The sequence below is a fragment of the Oryctolagus cuniculus genome, chromosome 1 (assembly GCF_964237555.1).
Source record: "Oryctolagus cuniculus chromosome 1, mOryCun1.1, whole genome shotgun sequence".
NCBI lineage: Eukaryota > Metazoa > Chordata > Mammalia > Lagomorpha > Leporidae > Oryctolagus > Oryctolagus cuniculus.
Window position 1 is genome coordinate 2,970,823 of NC_091432.1, and position 16,004 is coordinate 2,986,826.

The 16,004-nt window shown below is 67.2% G+C and overlaps 1 protein-coding gene across 10 annotated transcripts in view; it reads right to left on the reverse strand.

Moving 5' to 3' along the window:
- ANO1 (anoctamin 1) overlaps positions 1–16,004 on the reverse strand; it is a 151,080-nt gene that overhangs the window by 64,384 nt on the left and 70,692 nt on the right. For all 10 annotated transcript variants that reach the window (XM_070062301.1, XM_070062232.1, XM_070062122.1 and 7 more), the window contains 2 exons: positions 11,871–12,034; positions 4,307–4,642 (listed from right to left, as the gene is read on the reverse strand). In XM_070062301.1, coding sequence (XP_069918402.1) covers positions 4,307–4,642; positions 11,871–12,034 — 500 coding nt within the window. The remainder of the gene's footprint in view (positions 1–4,306; positions 4,643–11,870; positions 12,035–16,004) is intronic.

A 16,004-nucleotide genomic window follows, 5' to 3' on the forward strand; every position in this document is an offset into this window, starting at 1 on the left:
GGGCAGGTGCCCTGCTGAGCTGGGTCTAAACCCACACCCTGGGCTCCCCGGGGCCGGGCGGGGCTGGAGCGCGGGGGCGGAGCCATCCCCACCCATCACGCATTCTCCCACCCTCGCTTGCTTTTCGAAAACATCAACCAAGATGGAGCACAGATGTTGCTGCCCTCCCGCGGCGCCAGCCCGGGGTAGGGTGAGACTGAAGGCCCGCGGAGCAGCCCCGCGAGCCAGCCAGGGGCGCAGGCGAGGCTGGACAGAGGCACGGATGCCGGCGGGCTCTGAGGAGGTTCCAGGGCCCATGGCCTTGACAGAATCTGCAAAGTCAGGGTCAAGTTCAGCGCTGGGGCAGCACGGGCCTTGCCCCCCCCCCCCCCGCACACAGCCTGGATTTCAGTGGGCGGTCTTCTCGGCAGTGACCCCACGGACATAAATAACGACCAAAGGCTTTGAGGCTGGACTTCAAAAATGCGGATGGGCTCCAGTTACAGGGAGACGTGCTGGCCACAGGCATCTCTTGTCCCTTTAATGGGAACCCTGGAAGCCGACCAAGGGCGAGGGGTGGGCAGCGAGGAGGCGGCGGGGCGGGGGCCAGGGAGCTCCTAAAGACCTCAGAGCCATTCTTCCTGCTGCTGCCTGCCAGGCAGGGCTGCTCCAAGGGGCCCCAACCCCACGTCCTGTGGGTCAGTGTCCAGACCATACCCCCGAGTGCAGGAGGAGCGGCGGAGGCCGGGCCCCCCTGGGCCTGCTTGTCCAAGCCTGCGTGTGGACGGGACTCCAGGGTCCCTCTGCACAGCCAGACCAGACCCAGGCTGGACCTGGTCGCTCCCCCAGACCACCTGCCCTGTGAACCACACCCACCCCGCCGGTGGGGCTCAGCTCCTACACCGCGACTCGGGCTGCTGGCATCCAGGACAGACACCTGGCCGGGAGGAAGCCCTAGGTCACAGCAGCCACAGGGGACGGACGAGGCTGCTGTGTGGCCCCCTGGGAACCGGCCCCGTTGAACCCACAGCAGCCGCGCCCGTCCTCCAGCAGTGCCACCTGCACGCACCGCCACAGCATGCCTCGTGACAATCACCTCCCCCGGACACGGCGGGGAAGGCAAGGACGGAGGGGCTCACAGCCTGCCTGGCCCAGGAGCCACACACACACACACACACACACACACGCCCAGGCCATGCCTGCAGAGGGCGGGGCCCGCAGAGCGCCCCGGGCGTGGCTGATTCCATCCAGGGACCCCGCCTCCCCCAGCCCAGGCTCGAAAGCGGGGCTTCTGAACTGGGGGTGCATTCGGTTTCTGTGCGGCAGAGGTTGCTGGCGGCCGGGGAGAGGCAGGGGTGGCGTTCCACTGGGGCCGGAAACCCCGGCTCGGAGCAACGGGTCCTGGCTTCGGGGTCACGGCTGCTCGAGCAGCTGGTAGGATTCTGCAGTTTCCCCCCAGGACAGCACACACCGGCCGTGACCTCCCCTGGGGCTGTCACCCCTGCGGATCCCTGAGCACGTGCCACCCCCTCCCCGGCCCACCAGGGGGCCTCTTCCCCTGACATGGATCTGGCCGGGGCTCCGAGCACGGACCACCCCAGTGGCAGCCGGCGCACGCACGCTGGCCCTGCTGGGAGAACACGTGGAGGCCGGGGACGGCGGCCGACAGACCTGGGGCCTCCTGGTGAGGGAGGCCCTGGGCAAACACAGGTGGACCCGCCAGAGACCCCGGCAGGGCCTGGAACCCGAAGTGTCCACACCGAGGCCGTGTTCACCTGGAAGAGGCCCCTCCCCTCTGGGCTCCAGTGAGAAATCACGGGGCCAATTTGGGGATCGCTCATTAGGAGAGCGGACTTTTCCTGGTGACAGTAATCGATGTCATGTTTACGTTGTATTTCAAAGTCACGCAAGAGAGGAAAAGGACATTCATGATGGGATGTTCCAATCAGACAGGGGCTCTCGTCTCCCTGCCTCCCTCTCTGTCCCTCCCTGCTATTCCTGCACCTTGATGAGCAGCTAGCTAAGAGGTGACATAACCATTGCCTCCCGGGGCCGGCGCTGGGGCACACCGCGTTCAGCTGACGCCGGTCACACCAGCAACCCATAGAAACGCAGGGTGGAGACGCAGCGGCTCCACCTCCAACCCAGCTCCTGCTATGGGCTGGGAGCACAGCAGACGGCCAAGCGCTTGGGCCCCTGCGCCCGCGTGGGAGACCGGGACGGAGCTCCCAGCCCCAGTTTCGGCCTGGCCCAGTCCTGGCCACTGCTGCCACTTGGGGAGTGAACCGCGGACGGACGATCTCGCTCTGTCTCTCCCTCTCTCCCTCTTTCAAATAAGCAGAATAAAATCCTAAAAAAAAAAAAAAAAAAGGCTCCCGCCAGGCTCTGAATTAGGCGCCTTGTAAGCGTTACTCATGGTCACGAGGGCTCTTCTACAACTTTCTGGGAAACGGGATTAAAAGTTGAGCTAATTTCGGCGCAGAAACGTTTCTGAAATCCGTGACAAAGGGTCTCCAAAAAGCTCGTGGAAAACGCGCGCGATGAGACGCCCATGAGTGGGCCTTAAAACGTTTTGCGCCAAAATAAGTTATTTATCTTTTAATTCTATTTTCTACAAGTTAGAATAAAATACTTACTTATCTCTCTCTGTGTGTGTGTGTGTGTGTGTGTGTGTGTGAGAGAGAGAGAGAGAGAGAGAGAGAGGAGACTCTCCCTGCTGGTTCACGCCCCAAATGCTGGCAATGGCCGGGCTGACGCCGGCGTGGAAAACCCAAAGCTTGAGCCGTCACCACTGGCTCCTGGCTCTGCGTTTGCAGGAAGCTGGACCAGGAGCTGAGGCAGGGATCAAACCCAGGCTCTCTGACATGGGCCAACGCCTGCTCCCCACATCCTCAAATATCCCCTTTCCACTGAGGTAAGAGTGGGGAGACTGGGGAAACTGAGGCCGAGCAGTCGGACAAGGATGCAGAAGGTGTGGGTCTGCCTGCCCTTGGAGGAGATGCCAGAGCCGAGTCAGGACAGACAGACACAGGCACGGGCACGCACGGGCATGCATGGGGCACGCACGGGCACGCACGGGCACTCAGGAGCATGCACGGGCACACATGGGGCACACACGGGCACGCATGGGCACACACGGGCACGCACGGGGCACACACAGTGCACACATGGGGCACGCACGGGGCACACACAGGGCACGCACGGGGCACATATGGGGGCACGCACGGGCACACACGGGGCGCATACGGGGTATTCACGGGGCACGCACGGGGCACGCACGGGCACACACGGGGCACACACGGGGTATGCACGGGGCACACACGGGGCACACACACGGCACGCACAGGGTATGCACGGGGCACACACGGAGCACACACAGGGTACACACGGGGCACACACAGGGCACACATGGGGCACACATGGGGCACACACAGGGCACGCATGGGGCACACACGGGGCACACACGGGCATGCACGGGGCACACTGCTGGGGCATGCACAGGGCACACTGCCGGGGCATGCACAGGGCACACATGGGGCACACTGCCAGGGTACACACGGGGCACACACAGGGCACACTGCTGGGGCACGCACAGGGCACGCACACGGCACACATGGGGCACACTGCCAGGGTACACACGGGGCACACACATGGCACACTGCCAGGGTACGCACAGGGCACACACACGGCACACACGGGGCACACTGCCAGGGTACACACAAGGCACACACAGGGCACACTGCCGGGGCACGCACAGGGCATGCACGGGGCACACACGGGGCACACTGCCGGGGCACGCACAGGGCACACACGGGGCACGCAGGCCGTGGCTCTCCAGGCCTCGGCTCCTAGGGAGAGGCCCCCGCCGGCAAGCTCGCCTGCTCCCCAGGTCATGAAGACGACAGGCAACGGAACACCGCACGGCGGCGGCACTGTTCCGAGAGCCGCCGGGCTGGCCAGGCAGAGTGAGACTCGGGGTCCCCTGGTAAGGCCCAGGACAGCCGGGACAGAGACCCCGGGGCCACAACAGCCCAGTTTCCAGCTGCGACTCTCACAGGCGGCGAGACTGAATCCTAGCGGGCGGCTGGTCCTGCCCCGGCGCTCGGGGACGCCCGCCCAGCTGGACAGGGGCTCCCCGCTGATCGCAGGGGATGACGCCCCCTCACACCTGAGGCCTGCCCTCCCCCCGGGCAGGCGTGCCCCGGTGGCTGGCCGGGGGCTCCCCAAGGCTGATCAGAAACTTCTACGCTGACGGCAGGGGCGGGGTCTCCAGGGCCGCTGGCCCGGGAGCCGGGAGGAAACGCGCGCCCGGGACGCCCACACTCACGTCCTCGTCGCGCTCCAGCTCCAGGCCGGCCTCCAGCAGGTTGCCCTCGTACTCCTCCCTGCGGAACTGCTTGTCGTCCTCGTGGTAGTCCACGGCGGGCTCGGGCGAGCCGGCGTCCAGCGGCGGCGCCCCCTTCCCGGGCAGGGGCTGCTCCTGCCTCGCACCGCGAGCCCCCGCCGCGGCGTCGCCGTGCTGCGCCCTCCTGGCCAGAGGCCGGCTGCCCGAGGGCCGCTTGTGTGGGTACACCAGGATGTAGTCCACCTTGCGCCTGCCGTCCCGGAAGTACAGCCCATACTTGCAGCTGGCGTCGGGGTCCACGGACAGCGAGTTGAGCAGCTGGTAGGGACGGGGAGGGGGAGAATGGGGCCGCTCAGCGGGGGAGGGGGCCCCCCCTGCACCGGTCCGACCCCCTGCAGGTGGAGAGCCCTCAGCCTGCTTTCTCACCACCGACAGCCAGGGACACGGCGTGTGCCTGGTGTTAGGCACCCCAGCCATCCAGAGATGACTGACAGGACGCAGGTGCATGGGGGGGGGGTGCCAACGCTGTGCCGTCTCACACGAGGGACGTGAGCGTCCCCAGATTTCGGTGTCCTGGAGCCAACCCCCCGAGGCCCCCGAGGACACTGTGCAGCGACTGCACTTAGCCCCCTAAGCAGCAGGCTGTGGGCCAGGCACTGTCTCAGGCTGACACAGCTGGGAACACCACACACAGGCCCTGCCTACAGGCTACGAGGGCCATTCACTGCCGGTCGCCCAGGAGCGGCCCGGCCACGCTCTGGCCACGGTGAGGCGGGGCTCCGGGGACCACCTGCTGCCCACCCCGGGGGCTGGGATTGAGACGCGGCAGAGCTGAACTTCAGTACTGTGTGCGAATCTCAACCCCTCGGGCCAGCTGAGGCATCACCTCCTCGGGGTGGCGGCAGGGCCACCGAGCGGCTGCGGGGCCGGAACGGGGGCTCTCGCGGACTTGGCCGGCTTCCCCCAAGAATGGGGGATGGGCGTGGCAGGGGCTAGCTTCCGGGGGGGGACCTCCAGGTGACTTGGTGGGAGGTGGAGGGAGGCAGCTGGGCTCTGTCCTGCTGGGCACCGAGGGTGCACCCCTCCGACCATGCTTCAGAACGGGGAGGGCAGGAAGCCGCTGGCTCACTGTCTGGGGGTGCTGGGGGTGCCCGAGGGGGTGGCACAGGGTCTGCCTGAGCCGGTTTCCTTCCCCTGGGGGACGGAGGAGGTGGGGGTGCAGCCAGCGGCCGGTTGAGAAAACCAGACGTGCACACCCCTGCAACGTGGCTACCAGCGCACATGGTGCCGCCAGCAAGCAGGAACCTGAGCAGCAAGGGAAAGTAAACGGGACCAGGCCGGGGCGTGGCCTGAGGGGCACCGCCACGGTGCCCGTGGGAGCCTGCCGCCTCGGCGTGCTTCCCACCCCGGGTGCGCAGGTACGCGCAGGTGCACCTCACGCCCACGCTCAGTCCCAGCATTGCCCAGGAACGGGGTCCTCCCAGGCGGAGCAGGAGCCCGGCTTCCCCCTCCAGGAAGCCTTCCCTGACGTGTGCCCGGGACAGTCCAGAGGCGTGTACGGACCCAACCCTCCCGTCCTCTCCCTGCCAGGCACACAGAGCCCTTTCTGAAGGCGAGCCTGCCAGGCTCTGCGCCCCGCTCCCAGCCCCTGGCTCTCCCCATGCCCCCCTGCCCGCCCGACTCCTACCCTACCCCACTCAAGGCATGGCTGCTGAGCAGGGCCCCCACTTACCCTCCTTACAAAGCTCGGGCTCTGCCAATGGCCACAGGCTACCCCAGCCCCCAGGCCGGCAAGTGCCCCCAGTGGTCACCCACCATTTGGTGGGAGGAACAGCAGGAGGGGTGGCAGCTCTACAACTCCAACTGTGGGGGGATCAGGGAGGAGCAGGAGAGACCCACCCCCCACCAAGTGCGGGGGCGAGGGGAGGGGGTTATGGGCAGAGACAGACAGCCGGGACTGGGAGGTCCTCACCCCTGCTTAAGGGACAGGTGGGGCCAAACCCCTGCCATCTCAGCTTCTCCGTCCTCAGGACGCTGCCTCCTGGCGGGCAGCATGGTCAGCACCTGGAGTCACAGGCGCCTTCCGCCAGCGGTGACGCACGGTGACAGCTCTAGCCTGTCCTGCCCACCACAGGAGAACCCAGCCAGCTCCCAGGGACCCCCATCCTCTCCCTGGAGTGCACCTGCGCGGGGGCTTGGGGCCTGGGAGGCTCCTGGGGGCTGGGATGGGCGTGGCAAGGGCTGGCTCTTGAGGGCAGGCGGAGTCGTGGCCCAACCCAGGAAGGGGCAGATTCAAGAAGGGCCCCAGCCTCTCACACACGTACTTCTGCACTCCTGTTTGGGGAAACGGAGGCCCAGTGCGGGAGCAGGCCCTGAGCTGACGGCGGGTGGGAGGCCTCCGCCCAGCCCTGGGCGCCCAGCCCGTCCCAGGCAGCTGCTCCTCCTCATCGAGGCGGCCTTCCCTCGCTGCCTGCCCACGGCCTCACCCAGGACAGGGCTCGGGCACTCCTGGACCTGGAGGGGACTGCGTGCCCGGCTGTGCGTGGGGAGCCGGTGCACAGGAACGAGAGGCCAGGCCAGCAGGGAACTTCTGGGCAGTGCCTGGTGGCGGCGGGGGGCAGGGCCCGTGTCTGCCTCTGTGGAAACCTGAGGGCAAGACAATGCAGGCACGGCCCCGCCCCCGCCCCCACCCCCACCCCTAAACCTGCCCAGCTTCTGCTTGGCTTCCAGCCCCGGCCCTGCCCTCCGCACCTCGGGGCGGTCAGGGGTGTACCGAGTCGCCGGGGGCCAGCTGGCCCTGGGAGGCACTGCCTGGTCCCTGCGTGCTGGAGTGGAGAGGGGCAAGAGGCTGTGCAGGCAGTGGGCTGCGGGGGCACGCAGTCCGCAGCCGCAGCCAGCACGGCCGGCTCTCCAGGTGGAAGGCAACACCAGGTGGCTGCCCGGGCCGCAACGGCTCCCGGGCTGGGGCTGCTCACCCGGCCTCCTCCGTGTACCACTTCCCGGGGCCACCTGCAGTCCCCCTTCCAGCCCCTGCTCCCGCCGGCCCTGAGCCTGCTAGCCAAGTCCTGGGAGTGTCCGGGACCGTCTGCTTGCAAGTCCTTAGGTGCAGTGGCCTCATCACCACATGGCAGGACGTCAGCAGCCAGGCCAAAGCCTCTGGGCGGGGCGGGGGCAGCAGTGCTCCTGGTTGGCAGGGCTCACGGCTGACACTGAACAAGGTGGGTGCACAGACCCCGCAGGAGAGGAGGGACCCAGAGACAGGACGTCCTGCCGGGAGCAGGTCCCAGGTCTGCACCACCAGCGGCCTCCTGTCCACGGGGTCCACCCAGGAACACACCTGCTCTGGGGGGGACGTGGACACGCCCCCCAGCTTCCACACGGGGCAGGGGGAGGAGCCAGAGGCTGGACTCCTGCCAGGTGGCCCCCTCTGGCCCTCCACAGCCCCGAGACTCTGTCGTGTGGGGACTCCCCTCGCAGGGTTGCTGGAAGGATCAGCCCCGTCACGTCCATGGTCAGGTGTTCGGGGGCGGGTGTCACAGGGCTCGGGTCTGCCTCCTGCCTGCCCTACTTCCCACCCATCCTGGGGGCAGCAGGGGGTGGCGCGAGCACCTGGGCCCGTCACCCAGTGGGGGAGACCCAGATGCTGTTCTGGGCTCCTGGTTTCAACCAGGCCCATTGCTGGCCGACACAGGCCCCTGGGGAGTGAACCAGCAGATGGAAGCTCGCTTCCTGTTTTTGCCTTTCAAGTAGGTGAAAATAAATAAAACAACAACAAAGATGAACATGGAGGAGAAAAAATCATCACAGCCCTTACAAGAGGAAGAAGCAACCTCACGGTCAGGCCGGACCACTAGAGAAAGGCGGCGGCAGTGCCGCATCCGGACTTGCAGAAGGAGCTGGGTGCGGCGGGGCCGGCGCTGTCTGCGTCTTCCTGGCTGTGCTGCTTCCCTGTTTAGATCTTCGGTTTACACGGGGATGAGCCTGCCCGTAGGGCGGTCAGCAGCCCTTGACCAGGAAGTCACGGCCCTTGGTCACGGCCGAGGCGGGCCACAGGCCCCCGGCGCCTGGACAGCAGCTCCAAGCTGGGCCATAGCGAGCCAGGAGGCAGAGCTGCCGTGGGGACCACGCGGCTCTGCGCCCGTCTCTCGTGGAGAACAAACCGGACCAAAGGTTCCCAGTGCAGCAGGAAAGACGCGCCTCAGCCTGCACGCGTCACCTCCCAGCTCAGACCCGGGAGAGCCGCCCGAGTGTTCTCACGCCCGTCCCCTTAGCCGAGGGGCAGCTGTGACCCCCTCAGCGGGGCCCTTGGAGTCCCTCTGTTCACCTTTCCTGCAGCTGGCACAGAACACAGCCAAGGAACGCCGGTGCAAGCGGAGGCTTGGCCCCACGTGCTGCTGGGGGAGGCAGCCACAGATCCAAGGGCCCAGGAGCCGAGGCCCAGCAGGCTGGCGACTTGAACAGGAAACACGCGGCCCCCACTGCTTCCCTGTGCTGGGACCCAGACACAAACACCTGGACTTGAGGCCCAGGGTTCCCGCGGGGATAAAACGTGACGGGGTGGGGTGGGCTGTGGCGCAGTAGGTTAATCCTCCGCCCGCAGCATCCCATATGGGCGCCGGTTCAAGACCCTGCTGCTCCTTTCTGCTCCTCTCTGCTGTGGCCTGGGAAGGCAGTGGAGGACGCCCCAAGTGCTTGGGCCCTGCACCCGCGTGGGAGACCAGGAGAAGCTCCCGGCTCCTGGCTTTGGATCAGCCCAGGTCCGGCCCTTGTGGCCACCTGGGGAGTGAACCAGTGGATGGAAGACCTCTCTCTCTCTCTCTCTCTCTCTGTAACTCTACCTTTCAAATAAATAAATAAATAAGAAATCTTTTTAAAAAATGCATGACCAGGGATACAGGAGCGTTTTGAGGATGACCCCCTAAGTGTCTGGGGTCAGGGATGTTCCTGGAAAAAGTGTCCCCAAGATAGGAAAATGGTGGGAGCAAAACAGCTCCTGAGGCCCTGTGGGGCGGGGCCAGGGGACAATGGGGCCCTCACAGCAGGGTGGCCTGGTGGCCCTGGCCCAGGCACCACCACACCTGTCTCTCCCAACCGTTCCCCACACCCCGGGAAAGGGCAGAAGGGGGCGGTGGTCCCTGGGGTGCCATGGGGACCCCTGCACGTGTCACTCGTCTCAGCTCTGGGAACCCCACTCACAACATCCGCGGGGACCAGCGCAGGCCTGCCGAGGCAGGCCGCCGCACCTGCTTTCTCTGGAACTGGGGAGCTGGAATCAGCCGCCTGGAACTTTATTTTTTGGCTGGGGATGCCCCGACCCTCGGATCTGAGGGAAGCGTGTTTTGGCCGTCGCTGAAATTCCAGGTCGTCGTCCACATGACGCCCCAACCCCGGTATCGACTCGGGGAGATCAGCGGGCTAGAAGCCATCGGCAGGCAGGCAGGCAGGCAGGGACTGCTCTTATCTCGCGGGCAGGTGCGCAGACACAGCGAGCCCGGTACTGCCGGGGTGTCTGGGCTTGTTCGGGACACACAGATCCCAGAGCCTGGCTGCTGCCGGTTTGCAGGAAGAAGTCAGAACTGCTCCAGACAAATCAAAGCCCGGGGCAGGACCCAGGCCGCCTGGGCCCCCGCTTTCAAGTGCGTTCCTCGGACGCTCTCTGAAGTGGCTTTCACCCTCGCACACGGGAAAGGCAGAGGGACCCGGGCTGGCGGCACGGGCTTGTCCTGTGGCCAACCCAAGCACGCAGGGGCCACGGGGCCCAGAATGGGGCAGGGACCTTCCGAGACGCAGCCCACAGCCTCCAGTCTCCGCGTGTAGGAGGCGGGTGACTCAGGGCGATGACTGAGCAACCACGGGGCCTGTGCCGGGCCAGGGGTGTCAGTGCCTGCCCCGTGCCAGCAGGCCCCCTGCTCCAGCGCTGCCGCCCCCAGGCTGTCTGTGGACCCCTCCCGGCAGCAAGCTGGGGGGCCCCTCCTTCCTGCCAGCCGGCCCCCCGCCCTCCAGCCCCGCGGGACAAAGCGAGTGCCAAGGAGGGTCTGCGTGCCGAGAGCCAGCGGGCTCGCCGGCCTGTCTGCCCCTGCGAGGTCCTCGGGTGCAGCGGGACAGGTGGTTTCTGGGGACTAAAACTTAAGCTCTCCAGCCCAGTGTCCACTCGCCAAGGGCTCCCTTTCTCGCCCCACACCCAAGTCACCATCAAGTTCAACAGGGTCAGCCTGCAGAACACCCATCTCCCTGTCACCTGTCTCGTGCCTCCTACCTGGGGTCCCTCTGCCCCGCCTCCGGGTCTCTGCATAGGCAACCTGTCTGGAAGAGCCCGAGCCCCACCCAGCCCGGCAGGGGCGTGACACCCCCTCCCTCCTCAGGCAGGTCCTGCGTGGCCACAGGCTTCCGGATCCCCGGCTCTTCCCAGCTGGTGGGTGACCCCACGCTGGGACAGCCGCTGGCCCAGCACCCAGGAACCATCCCTTGTCACTGGCATGGGTGACGGTAACATCTCGTCTCCCTCCTCCAACTCCAGGCGGGCGGAGCCTGCCCTGTCTCCTCTGCGGGTGCCCAGGGACCAGCAGCTGCCAGCCCCGAGCCGCTCACGCAGGATCCTGTTTCTCGTGGCAAAAGCCCCCCAACCGCCACCTCCCTGCCGCTCGGCGTGAAGCCCACGTCCCAAAGAGCCCCCCACTCTCCATCTGACTGCCATTGAGACCCCAAGAGTGGGGTCCCTGACAGGCCTGGGCGGCTGCCTGCCCTGCAGCCTGGAACCCAGCCACCTGGGCTTGTCCTGGCCCCCGCACACACCGCCCCCCCGCGCCCTGCGCTGGCATTCGGGCCCTCCAGCACCAAGACTGCTAGGACAGGCCAGCGCAGCTCCACCTCGTCAGAGCGGCAGGGCCAAGGCCTCCGCTGGGGGGGGGCAGAGAAAGGGGATTCTGTCCTGGGGTCCCAGCCTGCTCAGTGGCCCCACCCCCCAGAAACTCTGCCTTCAGCCAAACACCTCACGGAGGCGTCTATCTCCCAGGAGCCTTTGGCCACTGAGTCCTGCCCCGGGGCCCGTGGGGGGCGGGCAGTGGGGATCTCTGGATAGGGTGGTCCCTGACCAGATGCCTGGCTCTGCGCCAGCACCCCGTCCGGCTGCTATCCGGAGCGAGGAGCAGTCTGGACAGCCGGGTGCCCGCGGGCTGCCCTGGGCGCTCCGAGTGCCCTGCGCGGCCCAGCACCCAGGGCACAAGGCCCCCAAGGCAGGTGCGGCGGGAGTTTGCGCCCCACAGGGCGGGGGCAGCCACTCTGTGCTCCCAGGGGCTTGGCCTCCGCCCTCGGCCCCCACCCTGAGCGGCTGCCCCAACAGATTTGGAAGGGAGGGTCCCGCCGGGGGAGGGGGGACCTCAGCCTTGCGCTCCCGGGTGGGGGCGCAAGGGCCGCGTTCTGAGAGGTGGGCCCCGCCTGCGCGCGCGCTCCGCTCCGGCTGGGACCGGCGCTCCCCCGACGCCGCCGCCCCGCTCCCCGCGCCCGGGCGCGCAGGTGCTCGCCCGCCGCGCCGCCGCCCCGCACTCACCGTGCCCTCGGAAGGCAGGTAGCCGATGTCTTCGATGGCGCAGATGTTGATGATGTGGACGCTGCGGTCCTCGGCCGGGAGCGTCGAGTACTTCTCGCTGACCCGCATCGTGGCCGCCTGTGCGCGCGGACCGCCGGGCGGCGCGCCCTCCCCACCCACGGCCTCTGCAAGCGGAGACGGCAGCGTTCGCGCGCGCTCGCTCGCAGGGGGCCGGGCCTCCCCGCGGTCCCCGCCGGGACGTGGCCGCCTCCCGCTCCGCCCGCCCGCCCGCCCGCCCGGTGCGGGGCGCGCCCGACCCTCCCCCAGGGCCGCCGGCGCCCGACCTGGCGGCTGCTCCTGCAGGCCGCCTAGCCTGACCGGGAACTTGGACGCCCGCCGGGCTCTCTTTTCCTTAAAGATATAAGTGCGGTCCGCCCGCTCCCGCGCGGGTCAGATTTTCCGTAGGAATTTAAACACAGGAAGAAAGTATCCCGTTCCTGTGGGCCCCTCCAGGCTTTATTTTTATCCAGGGAAAGTGCCCCTTCGGGGTTGGGGGAGGAAGTGTTTTCCCGGGGGGCGGGGTGGAGGGGAACCGGCCCCGGCGCCCCACTTCAAACCAGAGCCCCAGGGCTGGGGACACAGGGTCCCAGGGTCTCCCTCCACCCGGTGCAAACTCCTGCCTCACTCAGTTCTCACCCCCGCCCCAGAATGGCCCGGCTCTGCCCCTCGCCTGAGACCCTCCCCACCGTGGTCCTGCCGGTACTGCTGGCCCCCGTGTTCTGTGCCCAGGCTCGGGCACAGCCCCGTCCACGAGGTCTAAGCGGGCATCAGCTGCCTCGGCCCCCAGCCTTCGAGGTCACGGGACGGGGTGAGGGGTCCCAGCTCTGCTCTCTCTCAGCCCACGATTCAGCAGGGGCTTGGCACTCAGGAGGAAACCTAGGGGCATCTTTAAGCCTCCATCCCTGCGCAGGAGAAAAGAGGCAAGGGTCCGGGGCAGCCACGCTGACTGAGCCCCCGGGGGAACAAGCCCCCCTGTCCACCGCCTCCCTGAATCCTGTTATCTATGGTGTGCAGCAGATACCACCTCCTGCAGGGGGTCCTCCTGGATTTCTCCTCCACCTACCACGCAGGCCATCCTCTGTTCCCACAGAACCTCTGGCATTAAACTAAGCACATCCCTGCCTCTCATCTCACAGGGGAGGTCTGTGTCCCAGGCTCGTTCCACCAGTGCCCAACCATCGCCCACAGTGGTGGCTTGGGGACACCGGACGCCTGCAGAAGTGACGGAAGAGCGGCCTGCCGAGGGCACCATGTCATCGACAGGCCTCGGTTCCGCGGCTGGCAGCTGGAGTCGGGAAGCGGCGCTGGGGCTGGCACGGGTCCAGCTGCACTGCGGCTCTTTCTGGCCCTCGTGAGAGCCCCCTCGGGCTCACACAGCCTGTGTGTTCTCCCGTGAGCATCGGCCACACCCGAAGCCACAACCCGGCCCCGGGCACCGCAGGGCGGCCGCGGCTGCTGTCCTCTCTCCTCCCAGCAGGACTGCCCCTGAGACGCCCCCGTCCTGGCCCTGAGACGCCCCAAGTCTGTGAACTGTCAGAACCCGGCGCGGCCATGCCAGCAGGGGGGGTCTGCAGAACCATCCCGAGCCGGTGCCCCTGCAGACACAGCCCTCTGGGGCCCCCATCTCACCGGAGGTCAAGTTTCCAGGGCTGGGAAGAGCGGACACACACACACACACACACACACAGTTACTTCGTCCTCGTCTCCTTGTCGGTGACCAGCCTACACCGCGTCACCCCATCATGCTCTCCGAACCCGAGTCCTAGCGCTCCCAAAGTCTCCGAGGTGTGGATTTGCAGAGAGAGAGTAAGCGTGGACGCCCCGGCGCTCCCGAATGCTGGGACGTGACCCTTGCCTGCTGCCCGTGATGGGGCCCTGGGCCGGAGCCCCTCTGGGGGCAGCCAGGTGGGGGACGACCTCGCACGCCTCCTGCCTGGGTTGCTGAAGACGCGTTCAGCCTCACTTCCGGGGCCTGAGCCGCCTTATCCTGCCGTACACCACGCTCACCGCCTGTGGGGGCGTCCCTCCTCGCTCCAATCCTGTACCGGCCAGCGTGCAGAGGGGACACGGCGGGGGTGGACAGACGGGGAAAGACCAAGTCTGTCCCCGGAGGGGCAGCTGAGGACCAACACAAGTAACAAAAGCCCCAGGACCCGGGCGGGAGGAGGCGCTCCTAAGTGAAGCCACCCCCCCAGTCGGGGCTGCTTTCTGGGCTCCCCTTGTTCGGCCCCTGGTCTGTGCCCCGGGCACCTACCTCGGTCCGTCTCCCCTGGGCCCGCCAGACTCGGCATCAGCAGGCCCTCCCCACGCACTGCACCACTTGGGCCGCGTTTCCTGCTCACCGGCTCACAGGGGCCGCTCTCCCCGCCAGGATCAACGCCCCACCTCGCGGGTTAGCGGGGAGCCCACCCGGCCCATGGAGTCATCGCGGCAGACGCCGCGGCTGCGTCTGCTCTGCCACAGCCCTGCCCTCTGGTGCCGCCGGCCGCCTCCAACTCTGCTGACATTTGGGCCGTCCCCAGGGGCACACGTGGAAAGCGACAAGAAGAGACCGTCAAGGCCACCTGGGGGGTGACGTCTGTGTCGGGCTGCAAAGGGGGGCCCTTGCCAGCGGCATTTTGTTTTCTTCTCGCTGCCACCACCACGGGGAGAGCGCGTCCTGCCTGCACCTTGGTGACCCGCAGGACAAAGGGACAGGACAAGGTGCCCGAACCACGGCATCAGGGCTTGCTGGCTCTCTGGCCTCCCGCCACGGACGCTGGGGCAGGACCCCCTTTGTCGTGGGCTGGCCTTGTGTCTCCTCGTGGCCTCCCGGTGACCCCAACCCCCTGGAGGCCAGGAACACCCTCTCCCCTGCCCCACAGAACCCCAGCGCCGAGCTGAGCACCAGGCCTCCCCTGCACGCTCACAGGGACCTGGGAGGCCGATGTTATCTCCCGCGTTCCACAGCCGAGCACACCCAGGCCCGGGGAGCTGACGCACTTGACTTAAGGTCAGGCGGGGAGGCAAACCAGGCTCCGCTCTCCATCTCCTGACCCCGCCCCCACCAATGGGAGCGCACCCGGAGTCGACACACACGCGCATGCTCACATTCGTGGGCGCTTCAAAAAGTTCGTGGAAAACGGAATGAAACGATAGGTTTATCTTGGTGCAAAAACAAACAAACAAACACCAAAACCCACCAAAACCCACCAAAACCCACCACACCCACCACACCCATGCATAGCAGCTCATAACACACACTTCCACGAGCTTTCTGGGGATCGCTGGTATGCACGGCTTCCAGTCTTATGCCCCAGATCAACTTTCCATTCAACTCTCACCGGCTTTGAGAAGCCCCAGCGTGGATGCACACAGATTTGCAAACTGGTAACAAACGTAACACACAGGCGGAGGTGCGGTCCCAGCACGGCCCGGGTGCGTGGCCCCAGCCCGCCGGCCCCCACGCCACAGCAGGCAGAGGTGCGGTCCCAGCACAGCCCAGGGGGCGGAGGAGTGGTCCCAGAACGGCCCAGGTGCGTGGCCCCAGCACAGCCCGGGTGCGTGGCCCCAGCCTGCCGGCCCCCACGCCACAGCGGGCAGAGGTGTGGTCCCAGCACAGCCCAGGGGGCGGAGGAGCAGTCCCAGAACGGCCCAGGTGTGTGGCCCCAGCCCGCAGGCCCCCATACCGCAGTGGGCAGAGGTGCGGTCCCAGCACAGCCCAGGGGGCGGAGGAGTGGTCCCAGCACGGCCCAGGTGCGTGGCCCCAGCCCGCCGGCCCCCACGCCACAGTGGGCAGAGGTGTGGTCCCAGCACAGCCCAGGGGGCGGAGGAGTGGTCCCAGCACGGCCCAGGTGCGTGGCCCCAGCCCGCCGGCCCCCACGCCACAGTGGGCAGAGGTGTGGTCCCAGCACAGCCCAGGGGGCGGAGGAGTGGTCCCAGCACGGCCCAGGTGCGTGGCCCCAGCACAGCCCGGGTGCGTGGCCCCAGCCTGCCGGCCCCCACGCCACAGTGGGCAGAGGTGCGGTCCCAGCACGGCCCAGGTGCGTGGCCCCAGCCCACCGGCCCCCACACCGCTCACACTCCGAGGGGCCTCCCCAGTGCCGCTGACTCACA